Below are 21,115 nucleotides of genomic sequence, written 5' to 3' on the forward strand. Positions count from 1 at the left end.
GAATGTAACCTCTGTCTCAAGTACACTCTAAACTTCTGATTGTTGGGAGCTAGAAGGATACTGGTAAAGGTCTTTTAGTCCTAGTTCAGTTTCTTTCCCGCTGCCCTTAAGCATTTGCTTAAGCTCCCTGTTGGAGACAGGCAGCTGGACCCCTGGTCTGACCTGTGCAGCACTCTCCCATGCTCGCATCCTGCTCTGTTTGTCAGGGCATCAGGTGTGTCGCTAACATGGATGTCTCCATGTCCATCTGGATGGCAGATCTCTTCAGCCAAGTGGCAAACCCTGGGGGACTGTGTGACCAGCGGCACCTCGGCGTCCTGCTCCATGAGGCCATCCAGGTCCCACGCCAGCTGGGGGAGGTGGCGGCGTTTGGGGGCAGCAATGTGGAGCCCAGCATCCGCAGCTGCTTCCGCTTTGTGAGTAACATGCCTGTGGCCTGTGCCATCCCCTTGCAGCAGTCATGCTGAGGGAGAGGCTCTCGGAGATGGTGAGGAGTCAGCAATCTGTTGGAGCTGGCGCATAGCTCTGAGCAGCACCCTCTCGCTCTCTTCTCCCAGAGCAACGGGAAGCCTGCCATCGAGGCATCCCAGTTCCTGGAGTGGGCCAACCTGGAGCCACAGTCCATGGTATGGCTGGCTGTGCTGCACCGGGTGACCATGGCTGAGCAGGTGAAGCACCAGACCAAGTGCTCTGTCTGCCGGCAGTGCCCTATCAAGGGCTTCAGGTAGGGGATGTGATACGGGGTCATGGCCACCAAGGGGAATGCATGATGTCTGGTGGGAGCTGGGATGGGTGTCGTTCTCCTCTCCCTACGGAGGCTGTGGGGAGCTGCAGGACTTGGGGTGACAGACAGGTACTGAGCATTTTGCTGCCACGTGGCTACTTTAGGGTCTGCCTCTGGGTCCACAGAGGTGCTGGCCTGGGTGGTGAGCTTGAATGAGGCTTCAAGGCATGAGCTAGTCCTGTCGGAATAGCATAGCTGGAAATGTCACCCTGACTGGGCGCAGACTGTCCCAGAGATGTGGTCGCTGTCTGTAAGGGCTCCTTGCCCCAGCCTGGGAGGGAACTGCGTTTACGCCATGCTGTTGGGGGAACCTAGATCTCTGCAGCAGCAGTACTTCAGGCAGGTCAGAACCAGCTCCTCCTGGTGGCACCAGGAGAGGGGAAGGAGCCTGATGCTCTTCTGGAGACTTCGGCCATCAGCACTGTGGGTTCAGAGGAGTATGATTAGCGCCCGTAAGCCACCTCTGTCCCTTGTATGTGTGCTTAGCATTTCTCGGGCTCTGAAATGGCGCGTCTTTGCTGACTCTCATTACCTCCCAATGGCCTCTCCATCTTTCCAGGTATCGGAGCCTGAAGCAGTTCAACGTGGATATCTGCCAGACCTGCTTCCTGACAGGGCGAGCCAGCAAGGGCAACAAGCTGCACTACCCCATCATGGAGTACTACACACCGGTACGGAGCTGGGCTGGCCCAGGATGGTCTTGGCTCTGGGCAGCTCCCCCATCGGACACATCCAGCCTTGTGGTGCTTAGGCTGGTACAGCCACAGAAGTGGCTCCCTTGTACTTTTTGTTCCTCTTTGCGTGCTGGAAATTGCCTTTGGGCTTGTGGTGAGCAGGATGCCCGGATCCCCCAAGCACTCAGCTTGGCTTACGCCAGGCCCCGTGCAGGGCTGACTGAGCAGCCATGTGCTCACCTTGCCTCCTGGGTTGTGTCTGCTTGGGGGAACTGCCTCTTTCTCTGTTGAGCTTGCAACCAGCCTCAAGGGATTTCTTTTCTGTGGATGTTGGCTCGTGATCCCTTGCTTTTTGTTAACCATAGCCTCGGTGTGTCTGTTTCTCTGCAGACCACATCCAGCGAGAACATGAGGGACTTTGCCACAACACTGAAGAACAAGTTTCGATCCAAGCAGTACTTCAGCAAGCACCCTCAGAGAGGGTACCTGCCTGTCCAGTCCGTGCTTGAGGCCGACTTCTCTGAGACGTGAGTGTTGGCTAGGCCCTGTGCCATGCCATGTCAGGCAGGGCTGAATGTGGGCTCCACAGGGGGAAACAGCATGTCAGCTGCAAGATGGGGCTCCATGGGGAGGGCTAGAGAGGGTAGCTTGCTGGGGGCTGATATAGCATCTTCATCTTGGAGGGGCAGAGGCTTCAGTCTCCCTCTCCAGCCTGTCCCTGGCTCTTCTCAGCCCAGGTGGGACCAGGGCAGGCTCTCCAACCCCTAGCTTTAAGTGAGGACTGCAAAGCCTTGCTGACCAGTGTGCGTCTCTTCCAGACCAGCTTCATCCCCGATGTTACCACATGCCGACACCCACTCCCGGATTGAGCATTTTGCAAGCAGGTATCACCGCTAGGCACTGTTGTCATGCCAGGCTGTGGAGCGTGGCTCCAAGGGATGCAGAGAGGCTTCAGGACAGAGGCACAGTGACCTCCCCACTGCATGCAGCCCCTGCCATGCTTCCTCATGTGCTACACAGCAGATATAGGTTGGCTCCAGCAGCTTGAGGCTGCGCTGTCGTTGGGAAGAAGATAGTGCCCCAGCTGCAGAGCTGGGCAAACCTGTCTGCTCCCACCTGCATGCACCACTTTGGTCTTGCCTGAGGCATGCCCGATGCTCTTGCAACAGGTCTTGATTTTTCTTTGTCTTAGGGACAGAACAGCCTCCACTTACTGACATGCTCTTCCCAGTATGAACTCCTGACTGGGCCAGTGGGATTTTCCCTTGATGATTTAGACCTTCCAATTCATTCACCAATGTTACTTGCAAGATCCCTGTTGCTACTATTTTGTAATTTGTAACTCCTCCATCCTCACCACAGGCCCAGGCAGGGGAGGGACCTGAGGCATGCACGGAGCCTGTAGCCCAGGCCAGGACGTAGGTAGTGACTGTTATATACTTTTATCCTGTACCCTTGAGTATGCAAGAGGAGACCAAACCAGCTGCATGGCAGCCCTTTGTTCCTCAGACTGTTGCCTTGAATCAGCAGTGTTGTTTATTTCTAAAAAGGCAAAACTCAGTACGAATCTGTAAAGAGGGACAGACTAGAGCAGGTCAGCTGGGAGACTTCTACCAGAGAGGGCCCTTGCAGGGCTGCCACGGCTGAGGTGTATTGAACAGACGTTTAGGGTGCCTGAACGTGTCTCAACCTGTTTTTGTTTCCTTCAGGCTTGCAGAGATGGAAAGCCAGAACTGCTCTTTCTTTAACGACAGCCTGTCCCCCGATGATAGCCTGTGAGTCCTGCCTCCTTTCCCTGCTCTGCAGTGCCTGCTTAGCCAGGACTCCTGTGGCCCTGGCCGCACCTGCCCAGGTCACATCAGTACTTCTCCTCTCAGCCACTTTGGGACTGAGGCTCCTGGGCACCACCAGCTACCCAGAGATGCTGAGCTGCTTCTGAGCTTTGTACCTGGAGCAGCCAGAATAAATTCCCATACAAAACCACGTCCCTCTGGGCTGCCCTTCCCTGAGGGCCTAGCGAGCCCCCGAGAGCGATGCTCCTCACTAACATGTTTCCTCTGCCTGCGGTAACAGGGATGAGGACCAGTACTTGCTGCGCCATTCCAGCCCCATCACCGACAGAGAGCCCGGGAGCAGCCAGCAGGCCCCGCACAGCCTCAGCACGGAAGACAAGGGGGAACTGGAGCGAATCCTGGCCCACTTAGAGGATGAAAACAGGTAGGGACACGGGCAGCTCTAAAAGTGGGATCTTGGTTCTAAGGGCAAGGAGCCAGAGAAACTCTGGCTTAGCCACAAGGGCAGAGCTCCAAGTGGAGCTGTGGAGTGGCTGCCAAGGCCAGAGGTCCTGGGAATAGCTGAGTGGGATTGGTTTGGAGGGTATCTAGGCTAAACCCTACTAAACCTTCGTGAGAGCACAAGCTCAGTGAGGACATGCTCCCCAAGGAAGGGAGAAGGCTCTGTTTCCCAAAAACATTCCTGCCCCATTCCCAAAATATGTTTCCCTCTTAAACCCAAAGCTGGCTGAACTGAACCCAGGGCATTTCCATCTCTTGTACCCTGGGCTCCCTCGCAAACAGTGGCAGTGCTGCTGTGGGCTATGTGAGGTAAGGCTCTGAGCAGCGCAGCTCAGCTCAGGAGGAGGTTACTGCTATCCCTGCTCTTGTTCCCAGTCCCTTAGTGAGTAGCTTGCATGTCTCTCGTTTACTGCCTAAAAGGGATAGAGCTGCAGGCAGGCCACCCTATAGTGCAGGATGGAGTCCAGCACGGTGCAGGTCTTCCCGCGCACCAAAATAAAGCCCCCTGGGGTGTTTTGTCTCAGAGTTACTGGCCATTCCCAGCGCACAGCCATCAGGTGGTTCCAGCAGTCTTTGCAAAGGAGGATGGTAGCATTGATCTGGGCTGTCTTGCAGGATCCTCCAGGGAGAGCTGAGACGTTTGAAATGGCAGCATGATGAAGCTGTGGAGTCTCCAACCTTGGCTGCAGGTTCCCCTGAATCAGTGCAAGACCCACGTAACGATGAGCTCCTGGCAGAAGCGCGAATTCTTCGGCAGCACAAGAGCCGTCTGGAGACCCGCATGCAGATCCTGGAGGACCACAACAAGCAGCTGGAGTCCCAACTGCACCGGCTGAGAGAGCTGCTGCTGCAGGTACCCACACAGCAAGGATTGGGGCAGAGCATATCCTTGGGGGTGGGCTTTGCCATGGCAGAGCTGGGGCAGTGGCAGAAAGGGATGGTCAGAAGGTGCAGGACAAGGACAGAGGACTGTGACAAACCCCTTCTCTCTCCAGCCTCCGACAGAGTCAGATGGCAACGGTTCGGCAGCTTCTTCCTTGGCTTCGTCTCCGCACCAGTCTGAGGGCAGCCAGGTGAAGGAGCAGGAACACAACACCCCTGACACCGAAGCTGCAGGTGAGGATTGTAGCTGAGCTCTCATTCCTGCTCTCACAGTTTGACTGCTCCAGGGGAAGCTGCCACCCGAACACCCCATCTAGCCAGCTAGCAGGCAGCTCTGCATGTCCAGAGAGCCTACTAACCCCAGCTCTGCCTCCTCTTCCTGCTGCAGATGAGGTGGAGGCCAAAACACAGGATGTCAGTGTATGCCTGGAGGACATCATGGAGAAGCTGCGGAGCGCCTTCCCCAACTCTCGAGGTACTCGAGTGAAATCCCCGTCTCTGGCCTCTTACTGTTCCCTCAGATGAAGTTTCCACCTCCACGGAGCCCTGCCCCAATCCCACCCTCCCTGCAACGGCTGGTCCCCCGCAGCACCTGTAGCCACAGCGCTGCTGAGACTGGCACGCAGCCTGGGTGTGGAGAGGATGAGGAGTTCTTCCACCTGCGAGAAGGTCAGAGCTGCTGAGGGTGCTGACCCTACCGGGCAAGCTGCAAGGCAGACTCCCACCCTGCGCGGGGCCCTGCATCCCCATGGGCTGTTCCCCACAAAGACGGACAGACCTGACAGCACTGGGTTTGCAGTGATCACTTTAAACCACCTTCCTGCTTCTTTGTCCCTGGCTGGACCCCCCCTCCTGCAAGATGGGTGAAAGCACTGGTTACCTTGCAAAACTGAAGAAATGGTGCAAGCTCTTCTAGCTGCTCATGGATGGCTCTTCCCAGCAGGAACGGGACCAGGGGATGCTTGCGTGAACATCCCCCCTGCTTCCTGTGTGGAGTTTGGTGTTGGCACCAGTGGCCCCTGCTGTTACTTTCTGCCTGGCCCTTTTCTCACCCAAGGGGCAGAGACCTGCAGCTCCCTGCTTGACACCCTCCCTCACCCAGGCTGCGTGCAGCAAGGGGACGTTGCTTGGTACTAGCACTAAAACGGCAGCAAAACTTCCTCTGCCTACGCATCCTCGCCCACTTTCTGCTGTTTGTTAACTTGCCTATCCTAACCAGGTGGCTCCAAGCGTCATTCTCCTGACCTCTCCGTTTCTCTTTCAGGTATGACCTCCCTTATCTAACACCTTCTGTGAGCCAGAGGCTTTCTCTAACCAGCTACCTGGCTGCTTTCCTCCCCTTCCTCTTAACTGCCATGCTCCCCCTGCGGCAGGCCTCACCTGGACTCCCTCGGGAGCACCCTGGGCCGGTCACGCACAAGGCTTGCCAGCTCCAGAAGATCTCAGGGGAACATAGGCCACGTGGGAGCAGGGCTGTGGGCTCCTCTGGGGTCTGGCTCGGTTGCTCAGCCACAGCATCCAGGTTTGGATTCACCAGACTGCACAGAAAAGTTGAGAAGAAAGAGTTGAAGCTATGGAAGCTACGCGTCTCCCTCGGCACTTACGGGCTGCTGCCTTTGGCTGCAGGCCTTGGAGGACGCAGAGCTCAGCATCCTGCTCCTCTCCGGTTCTGCCCAGTGTCACCCAGGTTCATGGGTACCATAATGCTCCAGCAGCCACCAAACAGCCACCCAGTCTTGAAACTCTTTTTAACAGCATCCAGCTACCAGCTTTACAGACTGAACTCTGCTGCTCAGCTCTTCGCAGCCACATGGGCACGTAGCATCTGGTGAGGAGAGTTTGCGAGGGTTACAGGGTAGGGAGGAGTCCATGTTAGAGCTTCAGCCCAGCTAGTAGCCTTATCTTGAGAGGAGCTTTATAACAGAGCCTTATCATTTAATTTGCATATATTTCTTTATTATATATACATATATATATATATATATTCTGTACTTAAATATTCTCATGGACTCACTCCATTAAATTCTAATACCTTGTTAAGCAGCAGTTGCACTTCACTGTTTTAGTCCAGCCCAACATCTGCTCCTGTGAGGACCAGCACCTTCCCTGCTCCCTGTGCTGCCTTGGAGCAAGGACGCTGTGAGGGGAGCTTAGCGCAGAGGGCCAGGCCAGCAGCAGGTGGTCAGTCTTGGGGAGCTGGGCACAGAGAGCCTGTCCTGCCGCTCCATCCAAGCTGGAGCTCCTCTTTGCATGGCGGGGGACCGGCTCCTGGCAGCTGCCCGCCCTCGCTGTGCTGAGGGATGGGATTCCTCCAGCCACAGGCTCTGTGTGCTCTGCTCCCCCGGCCACCATGCCTCAGCTCTGGCCCTGGTGCTGCCACGATGTTGGGCTGTGATGCAGGATCAGAGTGGTGCAGCCAGGACAGGCAGGGCGCCTCCATGCCACCCTCAAGGAGGGAGATGGGCTGCTGCTGTCCCCTGCCTTGAGCTGGGCTGAGGGGCTGGAGGTGCTCGCTGGAAGCAGGTGAGTCCCCTCGGACACCTGGGGACATGAGGGGAGGCAGAGGAGGCTCTTCTGCAGGGTTGCTTGGTGGCTCCTGGACCCGAAGGCTCCCTGAGGCTGCTGTCTAGGGCTGTGTTATGTCGAGAAAGCTGTCGAGTCAGGTGCTGTAGGGCGCCTCGGAGCGGGGCTGGAGGCCCCAGTGCTCCGGGGCTGCAGAGGGATGGGACGCCAGAGCCCTCGGGGCACGGCAGGGCAGGCTGCGCGTCGGTGCGAAACGTCCTGCCCAAAGGGTGCTTGCTGCGGGGACAGGACCAGGCTGTTATTGCCGGCTGCGCCGGGGTGCGATGGGGAGCTGTTTGGGGAGGTTTGGAGCAAGGCAGCGTGCTGGGCGCCGGGGGTCTGCGTGCTGCTGGACTTGGCGCGTTGGCAGAGGCGTGAAGCGGGGCGCCTCGCTCTGTGCCCGGAGGAGGCGGCGCGAGCCCCGTCCTGGGCGCGTGGGGCGGCAGTGCGGTGCCGAGCGTCGGGGTCCCTGTGCCGCGGTGCCCGCCCGCAGCAGCGTGGCTCGCGCTCCTTGCCAGGCGAGCGGCCGTAGCGCGCCTGGTGTTGGAGGCGGTGGCAGTGGTGTTCGGCTCGCTGTAGCCCGCTGTGCGTGAGGCTTCTCGGGGCGCCCTGTGTGCCCCGGGGCGGCGGGCGGTTGGCTGCGGCTGCAGTAGGCTGAGGGCCGGAGTGGCGTGGCCGCCGCGCACCGTGGCCTGGCCGGGGGCTGGTGGTGGCTCAGGGTGGCAGAGAGCAAACGGGGCATGAGGTTACTGCAGAGGGCCAGAACGGGGGAGCAGGGCCGAGCGAGCTCTGCAGGGGGGCTCAGGCTGTGGTTGGGTGCTGGGCAGGGAGGCGGGCGGGCTGGCTAACGCTCTGGTAACCATGTACTGCGGTGCTGCTGCCCTCGCTGCTTCTCCATCTCTGCTCTGGAAAGAGAATAAATTTGTATTTATACCGAGACCTGACTCCTTGCCTTGGCCTCTTCTTTCTGCACTGTTTTCCCTCGCTCTCAGGCCGGTGGGATGAGGATGTCCCGGTGCCCTGGTCCGCCCGCTCCGGCGGGGAGAGCAGCAGCCCTGAGCTGAGCCCTCGCCTCCCGGGCTGGGGCGGCCGGCTCAGCGCCCCGAGGAGGATGCAGGCACGTCCTCTGGCCTTCACCTTTGTTTTTCCTCTTCCAGCAAGGTCTGTGCAGAGCCCCATGACGGCCTGGAGCTGAGTGCTAGCTGCGCGGAGGCAGGCCCCCCTCCTAGCCCAGGAGCTTCTGCTGTTGGAAACCCTGCAGCCCCCGCCAAGGAGGAGAAGGCAGGAGCTCCTGCTGGAAGTCTCCTTTCCCTCCGTGCTTTTGGGCTCTATTATGTCTCCCAAGGGATATCTGGGTGCTTTTGCCCCGCGTGCTGCCTCTGTTCCCTGTGGCTCTGTATTGCAGCAAGGTGCTCGGCTGAGCCCTCGCCCAGGGCCAGGGCGAAGCTGGGGGCTCAGGGGCCCTCCCCGCCGTGGGAGCTGGGGCTGGTCTGCGGCCGACAGCACAATCTCCCCAGCGCTCAAGGTTTCACCCTCTGCACGGGTCAGATGGTGCTGGGCAGAGACCCGACACGCTGCTCCCCGGGACTGGCCGTGACTCCCCGTCGGCTGAGCTGGGATGGTTCGCGCACACTCGGGCCTGGGGCAAAGGTTCAAGACCTTAAATGGGGATCAAATACAGCCTCTCCTTTAAATCCCTCTCTCAAAGGTCGAGCAAAACGCCCCAGCCTGCTGCCGCGCTCTGCAGGGCCAGGCAGGAGCCGTGCGGCTGCGAGTGGAGATGCCAGTCACGTCCAGGAACAAATCCAGCACACGCTGCCAGCAAAGAGTTTTTATTTCTCCGCCAGTGAAGCTCAGCGTGGCCCCGGCTGAAAGGCCCTGGGGCCGGCAGTCTGGCGTGGGGCAGCCTGCCCGGCGGCCACCGCCCGCTGGGGCCGGCTGCGCCCCGCTGTGCTGGCCCCAGGCCCCCTTTCCCCAGCCCCTGGGGCTGCGCCGGCCCCTTCCCCGGCTGGTGCGGGGCAGGATGGGGGCTCTTCTGCCCCTCCAGCTGGCTCCTCGTCCCCCCCAGGGGGCCCAGCCTGCAGCATCGCCCTGGCAGTGATGACCGTCTGCTCCGGCGGGGTTTCGCCTTGGCTGGCGCTGCCTCGGCTGCCTCCAGCACGCTGCCACCTGCAGCTGGCCCCTTGCAGCTCCCCTGGGGCGGTTTCGGACCCCGGCTCCAGCTCCGTGGGCCCTGCGCTGTGGCCTCTGCCCACCCGCCCCAGCTCCTTGCTGGGGGACCCCGGCTCCCCGGCTTGGGCCAGCTCTGCCCTGGTGGCGCATTGCTCGGCCCTGTGGGCTCCCTGCGCTGCGGCCCCTCCAATCTCGGCCTCCTCCAATGCCCCTCTGAGCTGGGCCTCCGCCGCCCCTCCGAGCCCGGCCTCCTCCTCTGCCCCTCCGAGCCCGGCCTCCTCCTCTGCCCCTCCGAGCCCGGCCTCCTCCTCTGCCCCTCCGATCTCAGCCTCCTCCTCCGCCCCTCCGATCTCGGCTTCCTCCTCCGCCCCTCCGAGCCTGGCCTCCTCCTCTGCCCCTCCGATCTCGGCCTCCTCCGTCGCCCCTCCGATCTCGGCCTCCTCCGCCGCCTCTCCGAGCCCGGCCTCCTCCTCTGCCCCTCCGATCTCGGCCTCCTCCTCCGCCCCTCCGAGCCCGGCCTCCTCCGCCGCCCCTCCGATCTCGGCCTCCTCCGCCGCCCCTCCGATCTCAGCCTCCTCCGTCGCCCCTCCGAGCTCGGCCTCCTCCTCTGCCCCTCCGATCTCGGCCTCCTCCGCCGCCTCTCCGAGCCCGGCCTCCTCCTCCGCCCCTCCGATCTCAGCCTCCTCCGCCGCCCCTCTGAGCCCGGCCTCCTCCGCCGCCCCTCCGATCTCAGCCTCCTCCGTCGCCCCTCCGAGCTCGGCCTCCTCCTCTGCCCCTCCGATCTCGGCCTCCTCCGCCGCCTCTCCGAGCCCGGCCTCCTCCTCCGCCCCTCCGATCTCAGCCTCCTCCGCCGCCCCTCTGAGCCCGGCCTCCTCCGCCGCCCCTCCGATCTCAGCCTCCTCCGTCGCCCCTCCGAGCTCGGCCTCCTCCTCTGCCCCTCCGATCTCGGCCTCCTCCGCCGCCTCTCCGAGCCCGGCCTCCTCCTCTGCCCCTCCGATCTCGGCCTCCTCCTCCGCCCCTCCGAGCCCGGCCTCCTCCGCCGCCCCTCCGATCTCGGCCTCCTCCGCCGCCCCTCCGAGCTCGGCCTCCTCCTCTGCCCCTCCGAGCTCGGCCTCCTCCTCTGCCCCTCCGATCTCGGCCTCCTCCTCTGCCCCTCCGATCTCGGCCTCCTCCGCCGCCTCTCCGAGCCCGGCCTCCTCCGCCGCCCCTCCGATCTCGGCCTCCTCCGTCGCCCCTCCGAGCTCGGCCTCCTCCGCCGCCCCTCTGAGCCCGGCCTCCTCCAGCCCTCGCTGCTGCCCGTCTCCCTTTCCCGGCTCCGCGGCCCCGCTCTCTTCCTCCACCTCCTGCTCTGGCCCCGTCCCTGCCCCGCTGCTCTCGGGCTCTGCCCCGCGGTCACGTGCGTTGGCGACTCCCCCCGGCCCGGCCCTCGCCGCCCCTCGCCCCGCTGCCCCTTCGCGCCCGGGGCCCCCCCGCTCTGCTCCGTCGGCCCCCGCGCCAGGGGGCCCCCGCGGCTGGAAGAGCCCCTGGTAGCGCTTCCGCTCCTCCACCTGCTTCTTCCTCATCCTCTCGCCCAGCAGCTTCAGCTCCTTCTTCACGGCGGCCGCCATGGCGGGGTCGAGGTGGGCGGCGCGCGCGAAGTCCTCCCGCGCCTCCCGCTCATTCCACACGGCCGCGTGGGCCTTGGCCCGCTTGAAGTGGGCCTTGGCGTTGCCTGTGCCGGGAGCGGAGCCGGGCTGGGGTCCCGCCGCCCGGCCCTGGGGGCGGGAGCTGGGGACGGGAACACCGGTGCCACCGCGGGCACCACCGTGGGTGGAGGGATGGGGACACCAGCACCACCATGGGCACCACCATGGGCAGGGGGAGGGGGACACCGGTGCCATTGTGGGCAGGGGGACGGGGACACCAGCACCACCACGGGCAGGGGGAGGGGGACACTGGCAATGTGATGGGCAGGAGAATGAGGATTCAGGTGCTGTCACAGGTAGAGGGATGAAGACACTGACACCGCCATGGGCAGGGGGACCTGGGACACCAGCACCATTTTGGGTAGGGGAATGGGGACACTGGCACCATCGTGGGCAGGGGACAGGGACACTGGCGCCGACGAGGGCAAAGGGATGGGGACACTGGCACTGTCACAGGCAGAGGAATGGGGGACACAGGTGCTGTCATGGGCAAGGGGACTGGCACACCAACACCATCGTGGGTAAGGGGATAGGGACACCAGCACCATCATGGGCAAGGGGACCTGGGCCATATGGGGGTCGAGGTGGGACCCAGGGACATGGGTTGAGCACCATCAGGGACATGGGCAGGGCACCCGGGGACATGGCCCCGTGCGGGCAGGTCCCCGGGGCCGTGGGCAGCGCGGTGGCCGGGGTGCGGGTACCGTTGTGCTTGTGGAGCAGCTCGGTCGTGTGCTCCAGCACCTCGTAGTACTCGCCCAGCTCCAGCTGGCACTGGCAGTAGTTGAGCACCAGCGGCGTGACCAGGCTCTCCAGCTTCAGCCAGGCGTCCTCCCACGGCTTCTCCTGCCCCAAGAGCAGCAGCGGGTGGGACGTGGCCACAGCCACCCCCGGGGAGGGCGAGCAGGGCCCCGCGGTGGCCGCTTTGCCAAGGAAACCCGGGCGCGTGGCAGAGCTGGGCTCTGGAAGGTGGCTGCTGGCTGGAGGGTGGGGGGCCACCACGGCCCCAGTTTGGTGGCCACGGCCGGCTCCCACTCACCTTGGCCTGCAGGTTCCTCAGGCAGATGACGGCCTCCTGGTACTTCTCGGCCGCCTGACGAAACTCCTTGCGGAGGACGAGGCGGTTGCCCTCACTGTGCAGCACGGGCACCGCCGCCAGCTTCTCCTCCTTGCTCATGGCCCAGGTGTCCCGCTTGTAGGCCAAGGGCTCCTCCACCTGCGTGGCAGCAGGGCTGAGCCGGCCGCTCCGGCTGCACCGCCCTGGCCGCCGGCCGGCCCCGCGCCTCCCCGCTTACCCGGAACAGCTCCATGATGAAGATGAGGGGCTGCGGTGCCCGCTGCAGCTCGTCCAGGTCGGCGTAGCCCGTGCTGTGGTAGTCGAACATGTTGCCCATGCCGCAGCGGTGCTTCTGCCCTTCCAGGGGGTCCCGGCCCTCTGCGATCCGTCGCATGCCCTTGGAGACCAGGGCGTACATGCCCGTGTGCTGCAAAGAGGATGCACCGCTCAGCTGCGCCGGGACCCCTCATCCTCAGGGCAGACCCCCTGTGGTGGCCAGGGCTCAGAAACCCAGCAGCTTGGCCTTGGGGAAAGGGGGAGGACCCCCCCCTCCCCCAGGTTGGGCCCCCGCGAGCCCAGCACTCACGATGGCGTCGCACCAGAACTCGGCCACCTCCCCGGCCCGCATGGAGCTGAGCAGCGTCTCCCAGATCTCCAGCTTGAACATCTTGCCCACGATGATCTCCATGGGGATGCCAGCCTCCCGGCTGTCATCGATCACCGTCCGCTCGAAGTCGTCCTTCAGTGTCTGGAAGTGGAAGGTGATCTGCCCCGGAGAGAGCGTGGTGCTGCTGGGGTTGGCGCTGCAGCAGGCGCCCTGCGCCAGCCCCGGCCCCGCTCGGCCGCGTGCCCCGGTGGCAGGACAAGCCTGCTCCCAGCTGAGCGCGGGCTTGACTGGCAGCTCTCCATCTACGGTGCAGAGATCGAGCCTGCTACCAGCTTGTCTTAGACAGAAAGCAGATGGTGGAGCATCTTAACGCCCATCGGTGCTGTATCTGGCTGCTCCTGTTGGATACTGCTTTATAACCCAGTGCAGGAAGTGCTCCTATAGCCAGGACCTCATGGTGCCCACGTGGATCTGGCTGTACCCACGGGCTGGTGGCCTCAGAACCCCCTCCCCCCCCCCCCAGTGCTCCCTGTTGGCACCTCCGCTCCTGCTTGATATGCGTCAGGAAAGGGAGGCAGATTTGCAGCAACCTGCCGTGGCTGCTGAGCTCCGCATCCCTCGCAGGGAGCAGGTGGGTATCAGCAAGGTGCACCCACCTTGCGTGGGGTCTCCCGGTACCACAGGCCTGGAGCTCAGCTCGTGAGCAGGGTACAGCCACTGGGAACTCAAGCCTGGGGTTGTGGGCGGGGATGGAGTTGTCCAGCCTTCCCCCTTTCTCTCCGGGCTTTGAGGCAACGACCCATGCTTACCTTGCTCCCATCTTGGAACTTGGGCAGCTCCCCTTGGCCTCCGTGTAAAATCTTCTTTTTGACGCCTTCCACATTCAGCAGGTAGGTTTCCTCCATGGCCAGTTCCTGCCGCCCCCAGGCCCAGGTCACACGTGCTGGCCCTTCCCGAGCTGAGCCTCTTCCTCAGGGCATCTTCCTTTCTTGACTATATGGCCCCATGTGTCATCTCTCAGAGCTGCCACGGGCCTTTTGCTTGCTGCACAGGGGGCTGGGTGCTCCCACCGTCAGGGCAGCCTCTTCTCCTTCCTCTCCCCCTCAGGCTGCGAGACGAGCCCTCATGCCGAGGCACCCCCTCACTGATGCCTAAGATACCCTCTGTCGCCTTCTGCCAGCTGCGGCCTGGGACTGCTTCTCTAATCCGCTTCCCACCCTGCCAGGTTAATCTGGGATTTGCCTGCCTAGTCTGTGAGGAATTAAAGAAACTCCCTCATCAGAAGGACTTCATTCCCTCAGCAGGCTGAGAGCTTGCGAAGTCCCCTTCGCAATGCAGTCTCCCTTTGACGCAACCACGCGAGGAGCCTTTACGAGGCCGGAGCCCAGCAGTGCTGGTGCAAACACCAGCCAGGAACTCCGTGCAGTCAGGCACAAGCTGAGCAGTGAGCACCAGAGGGATCACTCACCTGGCTCCTGGAGAACATCAAGGAACAGAACAGGGCTGTAAATGGTGCTTTATTGAATCTGGTTTGCAGATACAAACAGTCCCCAAACACAGAAACAAGCTCCCAGCGGGCCAGAGCCCAAGTCCAACAGCCAATGAGATGCAGAAAGCTGTACGGCACGGGCCCAGCGAATTAAACCCCTTTGGGAGAATGGCCCTCAATAGGTACAGTAAACCCGCGTGTTTCTGCTGCTCTCACAGGCAGTCTAATTCTTTCCTTTAGCCCCACCAGCTGAACCCGGCATGAGGTACATGAGAGCAGCTCTGGACACCGAGCCTCTAGCGCTGCCCAGAAGCACTTCTGGCAGCAGAGGTGTGGGACCAGAACAGACTTCAGCACGGGGGATGAAGCAGCATGGCAGCAGGCCTGCTCAGAGGCACAAAGACCCGCTCTGGCCAGGACTGCTCCTCACTTCTCCATGAGAGATTCCAGCTGCTCCTGCAGAGAGGTCATCTGGGAAGAGGGAGCGAGGTGTCAGAGTAAGGCACGGTAGGACCCCTTGCATCTCAAGCCCAAGCAGTAACCCTTATGCTTGCGTGGACCTTCCACCTACACTAGTGACTGCCTTGCTTGCCCACCACAGCGAGCCGTGCTGGTGCAGCAGGGGCCTGTTTGGAGAACCAGGCTGGCACACAACTGCCTTGCAGCCACTGCTGGGCAGAACAACACGAAGCAGGGTGAGAGAAGAACCTGGGCAGGCAAGTGGGTAACCTCCTGCCTCGGCACCTGACTGAAACTGCCAGAAGAGTTCACCGGGCAGGAAACCTGCTGAGCCGCACCAGCTTCTACCCTTCTCGTACACGGGTGCTATGAGGTCTCGGTGTCATGCTTTATCCCAGCAACCCTGGATTTCTAACTAGGTGTGGCTTGGCTCACTGCTCCTCCAGAGGAAAGGCTCCTACACCCGTCTGCATCTTAGAAACCTCCACACAGCTACGGATGAGGTACAACCCAGCCCGGTTTGTAGTGCTGGAATTCAAAAGCAGCTGACATGGTACAAAATTTAGGAAACTGTGTCAGAGACCAAACCTAGAACTGTGCCTTTTAACTGAGCCTCATGCCCCAGTATTTCCCACTCTGTTGTGTGAGCTTTCTCACCTGCTGCTTCTCTCGCTCTTCCTGCTGCTTGAACTCATCCAGCACGGCTTGGAGACGTGTCTGCAGAGACAAATACACCAGACTACAATTACCAACGTGCTCTCAGCTGAACAGCTGCTGGCACAATGTGTTCAGTGGTGCAGCAAACCCCAAACTGTGCTGACTGCCAGGGGCCTTATCTCCTGTACAGGTTCTTGGATTGCCTTGCCTCCATGGGGAAATGCTGGAGTGTATGGCCATGCCGCAGTTAGTTTTAACCCAGCACACAAAGGCCCCTTGGCTTTTCCAGGACAACAGCTGAATCAGTTTGCTGGGTCTAATATCAAGCTGGTGCTGAACAGAACACAAGATTAGAAGAAGAGGTCCCAAGAGAGCTCTCACCTTGAGGGCCAGGTTCTCTACTTTCATGATGAGATCCTCCTGGCGTTTCCTCCTGTCCTGGGTCTCCTGGAGTTTACTCTTCAGGTTGTCGATCTGTTTCTGGATCCCCATGACTAAGGGAGAGAGCAAGCTCAGATCTGCAGCAGCAGCGGAGCTGGGCAGCGCAGCCTGCCTAGCACACCACATCCTGCTGCGCTCTGCCGCCTGACTCACCTATCTGGTTGGACCCCTCGTTCTCCTGCTGCTGCCCATCAGACTCATTCAGCTTGTCCTGCAACTGCCTCTCCAAGTCCTCCTCCGTGTCCATGATGTTCAGATCCTCGTCATCATGATGATCCCTCTCATCCTCATCTTCGCTGCTGCTGCTGATGTCATTAAATATCTCCCGCAGTTCATCATGTTCTAGGTGGTGCAAAAGGAGAGGACAAACATAGCTGATGATGGCCCAGCACCCTTCATCTGTCAGGGGCCTCATCAGTACACGGTGCCTGTCTCCATGCAGCCTGCTATCCTTCAGACATTGCTACCCAAACTAACTACAGCGTGCACAGGGTCTTTCTCATAGCTGTTATCTACTGCTACGGCAAATGGGTACCTGATCCAGCAGATTACAGGCTTGTGACACACCGGCCTCTCCTTGCACCCAGGGTGACACCCATGCACATCTTGCATGTGTTTGCGAGGTCTCTGGTTCCAGCTTACCCCAGAGAGAACAGGCCCCACTGATTACTTTATGGCTAGAAACAAAACGATAGCCTTCCCCATGGTACCTGAGGAGCCATGGCCTTGTTTATGTCCAGACATCCCTGGGGAGGAGATGTCTAGGCTGGTGAGTGAGCCATGGTTATCCACTTCTTTAGTTTCATCTTCAGCAATGACTTCCCAGCCTGACAGCAGGAACAGAACGAGTCAAGGGAAAAAGAGGACCATGGAAGATGCAGTACAACAACAGAAAGCTAAAATCTGCAGGAGATCACTGCTCCCTCTGGCCTTGCAGCTATAGATTTCCAGGCTGAGCCACCCTGGTGTTTGTTCTTTGAAGGCCTGTCCTCTGCTGTTACTTAATGCTGTGCTCAGTGCATGAGCACAGTCCCCAAGGAAGATCCCCATGGAGAAACAACACGCTTTGAACAAGGCAAAGGTAAAGCTCTAACTTCTGTTTCTCTTGTGTGCTCATCTCTGAATCTCTCACACCCACGCACCAAGCTGAACTTGTCTCTCCTTTCCACAGTTCCAGATCACACCTACTGCCCCCTCCCCAACTTGAGTTTTTTTTTTTTGCTCCTGAAAGGATACGGACACTGACAGCTTCAGCATCGGTGCTCAGGAGACGCTTCACCTCTTTTTCCACATCAGGAGACTCAATATACTGGTGCAGAAAAGGCAAAGGCAACAGAGACACTGTTAAATACCTTGTACAGGTTGCTGCACACTGGTCAGCTCCCAGCTTCCACTGCTGGACAGAGCCCTATTTTGAGCCTCTCTGCTCTTATTCTTTTTACTTGGCCTTCACTCATGCTCCACCCAAGAAGGTATTTTTGCATCTCTAGAAAGTGCCCCATCTTTTTCTGTACAGAGCTCCTTGGTGGGTTGCATATTCTCACTTTTCTTTCACTCTGGCAGCCATCAAGAGCGCTTATGAAATCAGACATTCTGTGTGTATACTGGAAGTGCTCAAGGTGCAATTCACTGATGGATAGACAACTCAAGTCCCTCTCTTCTCACTCAAAAGAAGGTTTCATTTTTCACTTTTAAATTAGCCAGGGATCTTAATTACTGACACCACACCTTTTCTGTGGGCTATAAGAATGTCTAAAGTGATTTGTTTCCCAAATGTCATGCAAAATATCACTCCATCGTGTTCTCAGAAAGAAACTGCAGAGCAAGAAGAATGAGTCTTCCTAGCCTCACGGTGCTGCACCTCCCCAACACCTTTCCTGGCTTGTGCATTTGCACAGAGACACCGTCTCCGAGCTCCATCTGTTCCCACTCCCCCAGCTGAAATGACAGTTATTCTATTTGTAGTGTTACTTGCTGGGGAAGTGATCGGGCAATGCACAGAGTTAGGATTCCAGCTGGGAAAGCAGCAATGAGTGAAGTCTCATTTGCATGGGACTCTTCCTTTCTTCTTTGTGAGCAGAAGGAGATGCACTGTGGCAAGGCAGCCACAGCAACGGAGCCTACCCATGCTCTGCACCAAGGAAATGTTCAGAGGTACTAGTCTCCCCTTTTCCCTCTTCTCTGGCGAGGAAATATGTAACGCAAAGCTAAGAAACTCCATGTTTTCCGGACTGATAGACAGCTAGAGCTCTAATGCCTCCACTTTTCTTTCCCTTGGCTATCGTATCCGCACCTGTATCAGCGTGAGGGAGAAACAACTCACCTTCTTCTTAGCTGTTTTCCGGAATCGTCTCTTCCGCACATTTTTCAGGGGAAGAGTAACTGCGACAAAGGAAACAGATTGTATGTGTCAGGCAGATGGCCTAAGGGGAGAGCCGGGTCTGGCAGACTCAGAGAGAGCACTAAAAATGGTGCAGCAGCACTGTCGACACATGGCAGCGGTGAACACCCTGCACAGCTATGGGAACGGGGGGGTGCGCAGAACCTCTACTCACTGCCATGGTTCCAGATGAACTTCTTCTCTCTGTCCTTGTCCTTTTTCTTGTTTGCCTTGGGGTCAGTGCTCACGGTTTGCTCTTCCAGAGGGGGATAGAGGTCACCATCCACAGTGCAAACAAGCATCTGAAATCCCCCCCACAAACACAAAGCTTGCTTATGGCAACGGAAGGGAAAAAGGATGTGAAAGCTTTTCAGGAAAATCAACAGTGACTTCTACTGCACGTAGTTAGCCAGAGGGATTCACAGGCACGGGGGGGATGAGGAAAACCATGTTTCACAGCCAACACAGTTCATGACTAAACACAGCTGCAGTTAAGCTGTTATAAGGACAGTGAAGTGTCATGCTTCAGAAAAGGGAGATTCCCAAACACCAGGCAGGGGTGGGGAATTTTAAACGGCTAATAGTGTAAGAACAGAGAAATTAGCTATGTTATGTCAGGTGTTCTACTGGCAGAGCATACCACGATTTTCCTGGAGAGGGGAATCAGCAAAGAAGCTGTTGGGGTAGGAACGAAGGACGGCCCATACCTGGCAAATATCTGCTGTCTTATAGAAGGTTTTCTTATCAATGGTTTTTAAGCTCTCAGTGATGCAGGGCAGATCCACCAACTTGGCTGCCAATGGAACTCGGTCTACGCGGACAATCCCATGGCGCCCATCCGCTGCAGAAAGCCAAAGGAGAGGTTAGTGCTGCAGACAGCTCACTAAACAGAACAATAGACTCCTGGGCAGGAAATTTCACAGGAAAATACATGCAGGAGGCAGGAAAACCCAAGTTCTGTGCAGTTTCGCTTGCGGGCAATCACAGGAGTTTTAAGATGCCCTTAGCAATGTGGTCTCATGTCAGAGCAGAAGGGCAGACTGCTGGCTTGCACCCTACAGCTGGGGGAAGAGCCTTCTCGTGCCAGGGCAGGCACGTGAACTCTCTCCTGAAGGTCCGTCATTTACAGGATCACAAGAGTAGCTGCAGTTTGAAGGCACCTCTGCAGATTGTCTGTCCGAGCCCCCTGCTGCAACAGGGTTGACTACAGCAGGTTGCCCAGGACCACGATGGGTTCTGAATACCTCCAAGGTTGGAGACTCTACAACCTCTCACGGCAACCTGCTCCAGCGTTCAAACACCCTCACAGCAACCAAGCGTTTTCTTAAGCTCTAGCGGAACTTCCTGTGTCTCAGTTCGTGCCCGTTGCCCCTCGGCCTGATTCTTGACCAACAATCACGTCCTTGTTAGCACAACAGCGAGCGACACCACACAGCTGATGTTTCACCTGAACCAACATTTTCACCTCAGAATCCCAAGCCTTTCTGATGTGCACTGGGAAGCTGAGGTGAGAACACACATTTTCAAGGTTGCAGAAATCAGCAAGATCAGGCCAAGAGGCGCTACTAAAGACATGGCCTCACGTGGGTGAAGATGGGCTGCTCAGCACGGCCGGGAGTTTCTATCGAGCCAGGCTGTTTTGGGGAGCGCGTGGGGTAAGCAGGCTCTTCCATCCTGACACAGCAGAAGCAGGTGTGAAAACCAGGCCAGTTAGAACGAAAGCAGGTTTTACTAAGGCACACTTCTGCTGCGGAGGCTGCGTGGCCGGGCGAGCAGACAGTTCCTCATTCGAGGGCAGATGTGTTTCTGACAGCAAGGCCGTCCGGCAAAGCAGGTACTGGCCAAGTGCACCTCTCCCCAGCGGCTTCTGTTTGATACATATAGAAGCCCTGAAGCCTTAACTGCAAAGCCCAGGGTTGGAAAGGCCTCTTACTTCAAAACCTTCCTCAGCAGGAGGACTAAAGGCAGCAGATCCTGCTCGCTCACCGTGTAGCTCAATGGTGAGCCTGTCCTTCAAGTTGACGCTGCCAGACTGTACTGCTCTCCGCACGGTAGATGCATACTCCTGGAAAGGTTGGACAGGGCATGAGAAGACCAGCTTTAAACATCACTGTCATGCCAAGGCAGAACAACTCCAAAACCACTCTAAAAGGCGCAAGAACAGTACCCTCCGCTCAGAGCCATGCGTTAACCTTGTGGCTCTGCTATTCCCAGGGCACGTCACGTCCCACAGCGTGACCGGGCTACAAAGGCGTGAGGCCCCTGACGGCGCTGCCCGCTCAGAGGATGACGGTTCTAGGGGAAGTTAAAGCTCCCCTCTCCAAACTCACGTGCTTTCAGCAGGCCACAGGGTCCCAGATTAAGCATACGCTAAACAGCATTAAGTGCACTGACAGCGAGTGAGCGGCCAGAGGAACCGACGGCCCGTCACTTGCAACAGCAAGGATTTTCTCCCTCGTCCTGCGGTTTTGCCTTCCGAGCATGGTCCCCCCCAACAGCAGGCTGCGGAGAACCTCCTCAGAGGGAAGGCCGGCTTACAGCAAACGGGCGACCCAGGGCCCAAAGCGGCCAGCCGCCCACCGGCGGCTCCCCCAGGCCCTGCGCCCAGCAGGCTGCGCAGAGCGGCCCGGCCCAGGCTGCGAGGGCTCTTACCGGCGGCAGCCGCAGCACGAACTGGCTCTCCAGCTCATGCGGCGCGTCGTCCTTGCTCTTGCTCATCCCGCCTCCTCCGTAAGCCTGCCCGAGGAGGAGGAGGCGCGTTGCCGGCGGGGAGGCTCTGCCGTCGGTTCCCGCCGCCGAAACGCTGCCCCCGTCGGTGGGGAGGAGGGGGGAGAAGGGGAGGTGGCGGGGGGGGGGGGGTGAAACGGCCCCGCCGGCCCCTCGGCCCCCTGCCCTGCGCAGCGGGCGCCGCCGGAAGCCGGGCCGGGTGCGCCGGGCCGGGTGCTCCGGGCCCTGCGCTGGCCGCCGCCGCT

The 21,115-nt window shown here is 59.5% G+C and overlaps 2 protein-coding genes across 8 annotated transcripts in view; one reads left to right on the forward strand and one right to left on the reverse strand.

Moving 5' to 3' along the window:
- The window catches only part of DRP2 (dystrophin related protein 2), a 37,841-nt gene extending 31,257 nt beyond the window's left edge, over nt 1-6,584 (forward strand). For 6 of the 7 annotated variants that reach the window (XM_068956789.1, XM_068956792.1, XM_068956788.1 and 3 more), the window contains 11 exons: nt 259-416; nt 558-724; nt 1,344-1,455; nt 1,849-1,985; nt 2,277-2,342; nt 3,168-3,233; nt 3,532-3,675; nt 4,368-4,605; nt 4,748-4,868; nt 5,023-5,109; nt 6,008-6,584. In XM_068956789.1, coding sequence (XP_068812890.1) covers nt 259-416; nt 558-724; nt 1,344-1,455; nt 1,849-1,985; nt 2,277-2,342; nt 3,168-3,233; nt 3,532-3,675; nt 4,368-4,605; nt 4,748-4,868; nt 5,023-5,109; nt 6,008-6,090 — 1,379 coding nt within the window. In that variant the 3' untranslated portion in view covers nt 6,091-6,584. Of the gene's footprint in view, nt 1-258; nt 417-557; nt 725-1,343; nt 1,456-1,848; nt 1,986-2,276; nt 2,343-3,167; nt 3,234-3,531; nt 3,676-4,367; nt 4,606-4,747; nt 4,869-5,022; nt 5,110-5,898 lie in introns of all 7 variants that reach the window. The other variant, XM_068956791.1, reaches the window with a different exon arrangement.
- Nucleotides 6,585-14,221: 7,637 nt separating this feature from the next.
- Nucleotides 14,222-21,096, reverse strand: TAF7L (TATA-box binding protein associated factor 7 like). Its single transcript, XM_068957365.1, has 11 exons — nt 20,796-21,096; nt 20,130-20,208; nt 18,851-18,984; nt 18,319-18,445; nt 18,087-18,145; nt 17,000-17,072; nt 16,474-16,590; nt 15,917-16,105; nt 15,704-15,816; nt 15,323-15,382; nt 14,222-14,677 (listed from the first exon to the last, which is right to left on the reverse strand). Exons 1-11 carry the CDS (start codon nt 20,859-20,861, stop codon nt 14,633-14,635), a joined length of 1,062 nt encoding a protein of 353 aa, XP_068813466.1. The 5' UTR covers nt 20,862-21,096; the 3' UTR covers nt 14,222-14,632.
- Nucleotides 21,097-21,115: the final 19 nt, after the last annotated feature.

The sequence above is a fragment of the Struthio camelus genome, chromosome 11, assembly GCF_040807025.1.
Source record: "Struthio camelus isolate bStrCam1 chromosome 11, bStrCam1.hap1, whole genome shotgun sequence".
NCBI classification, from domain to species: Eukaryota; Metazoa; Chordata; class Aves; order Struthioniformes; family Struthionidae; genus Struthio; species Struthio camelus.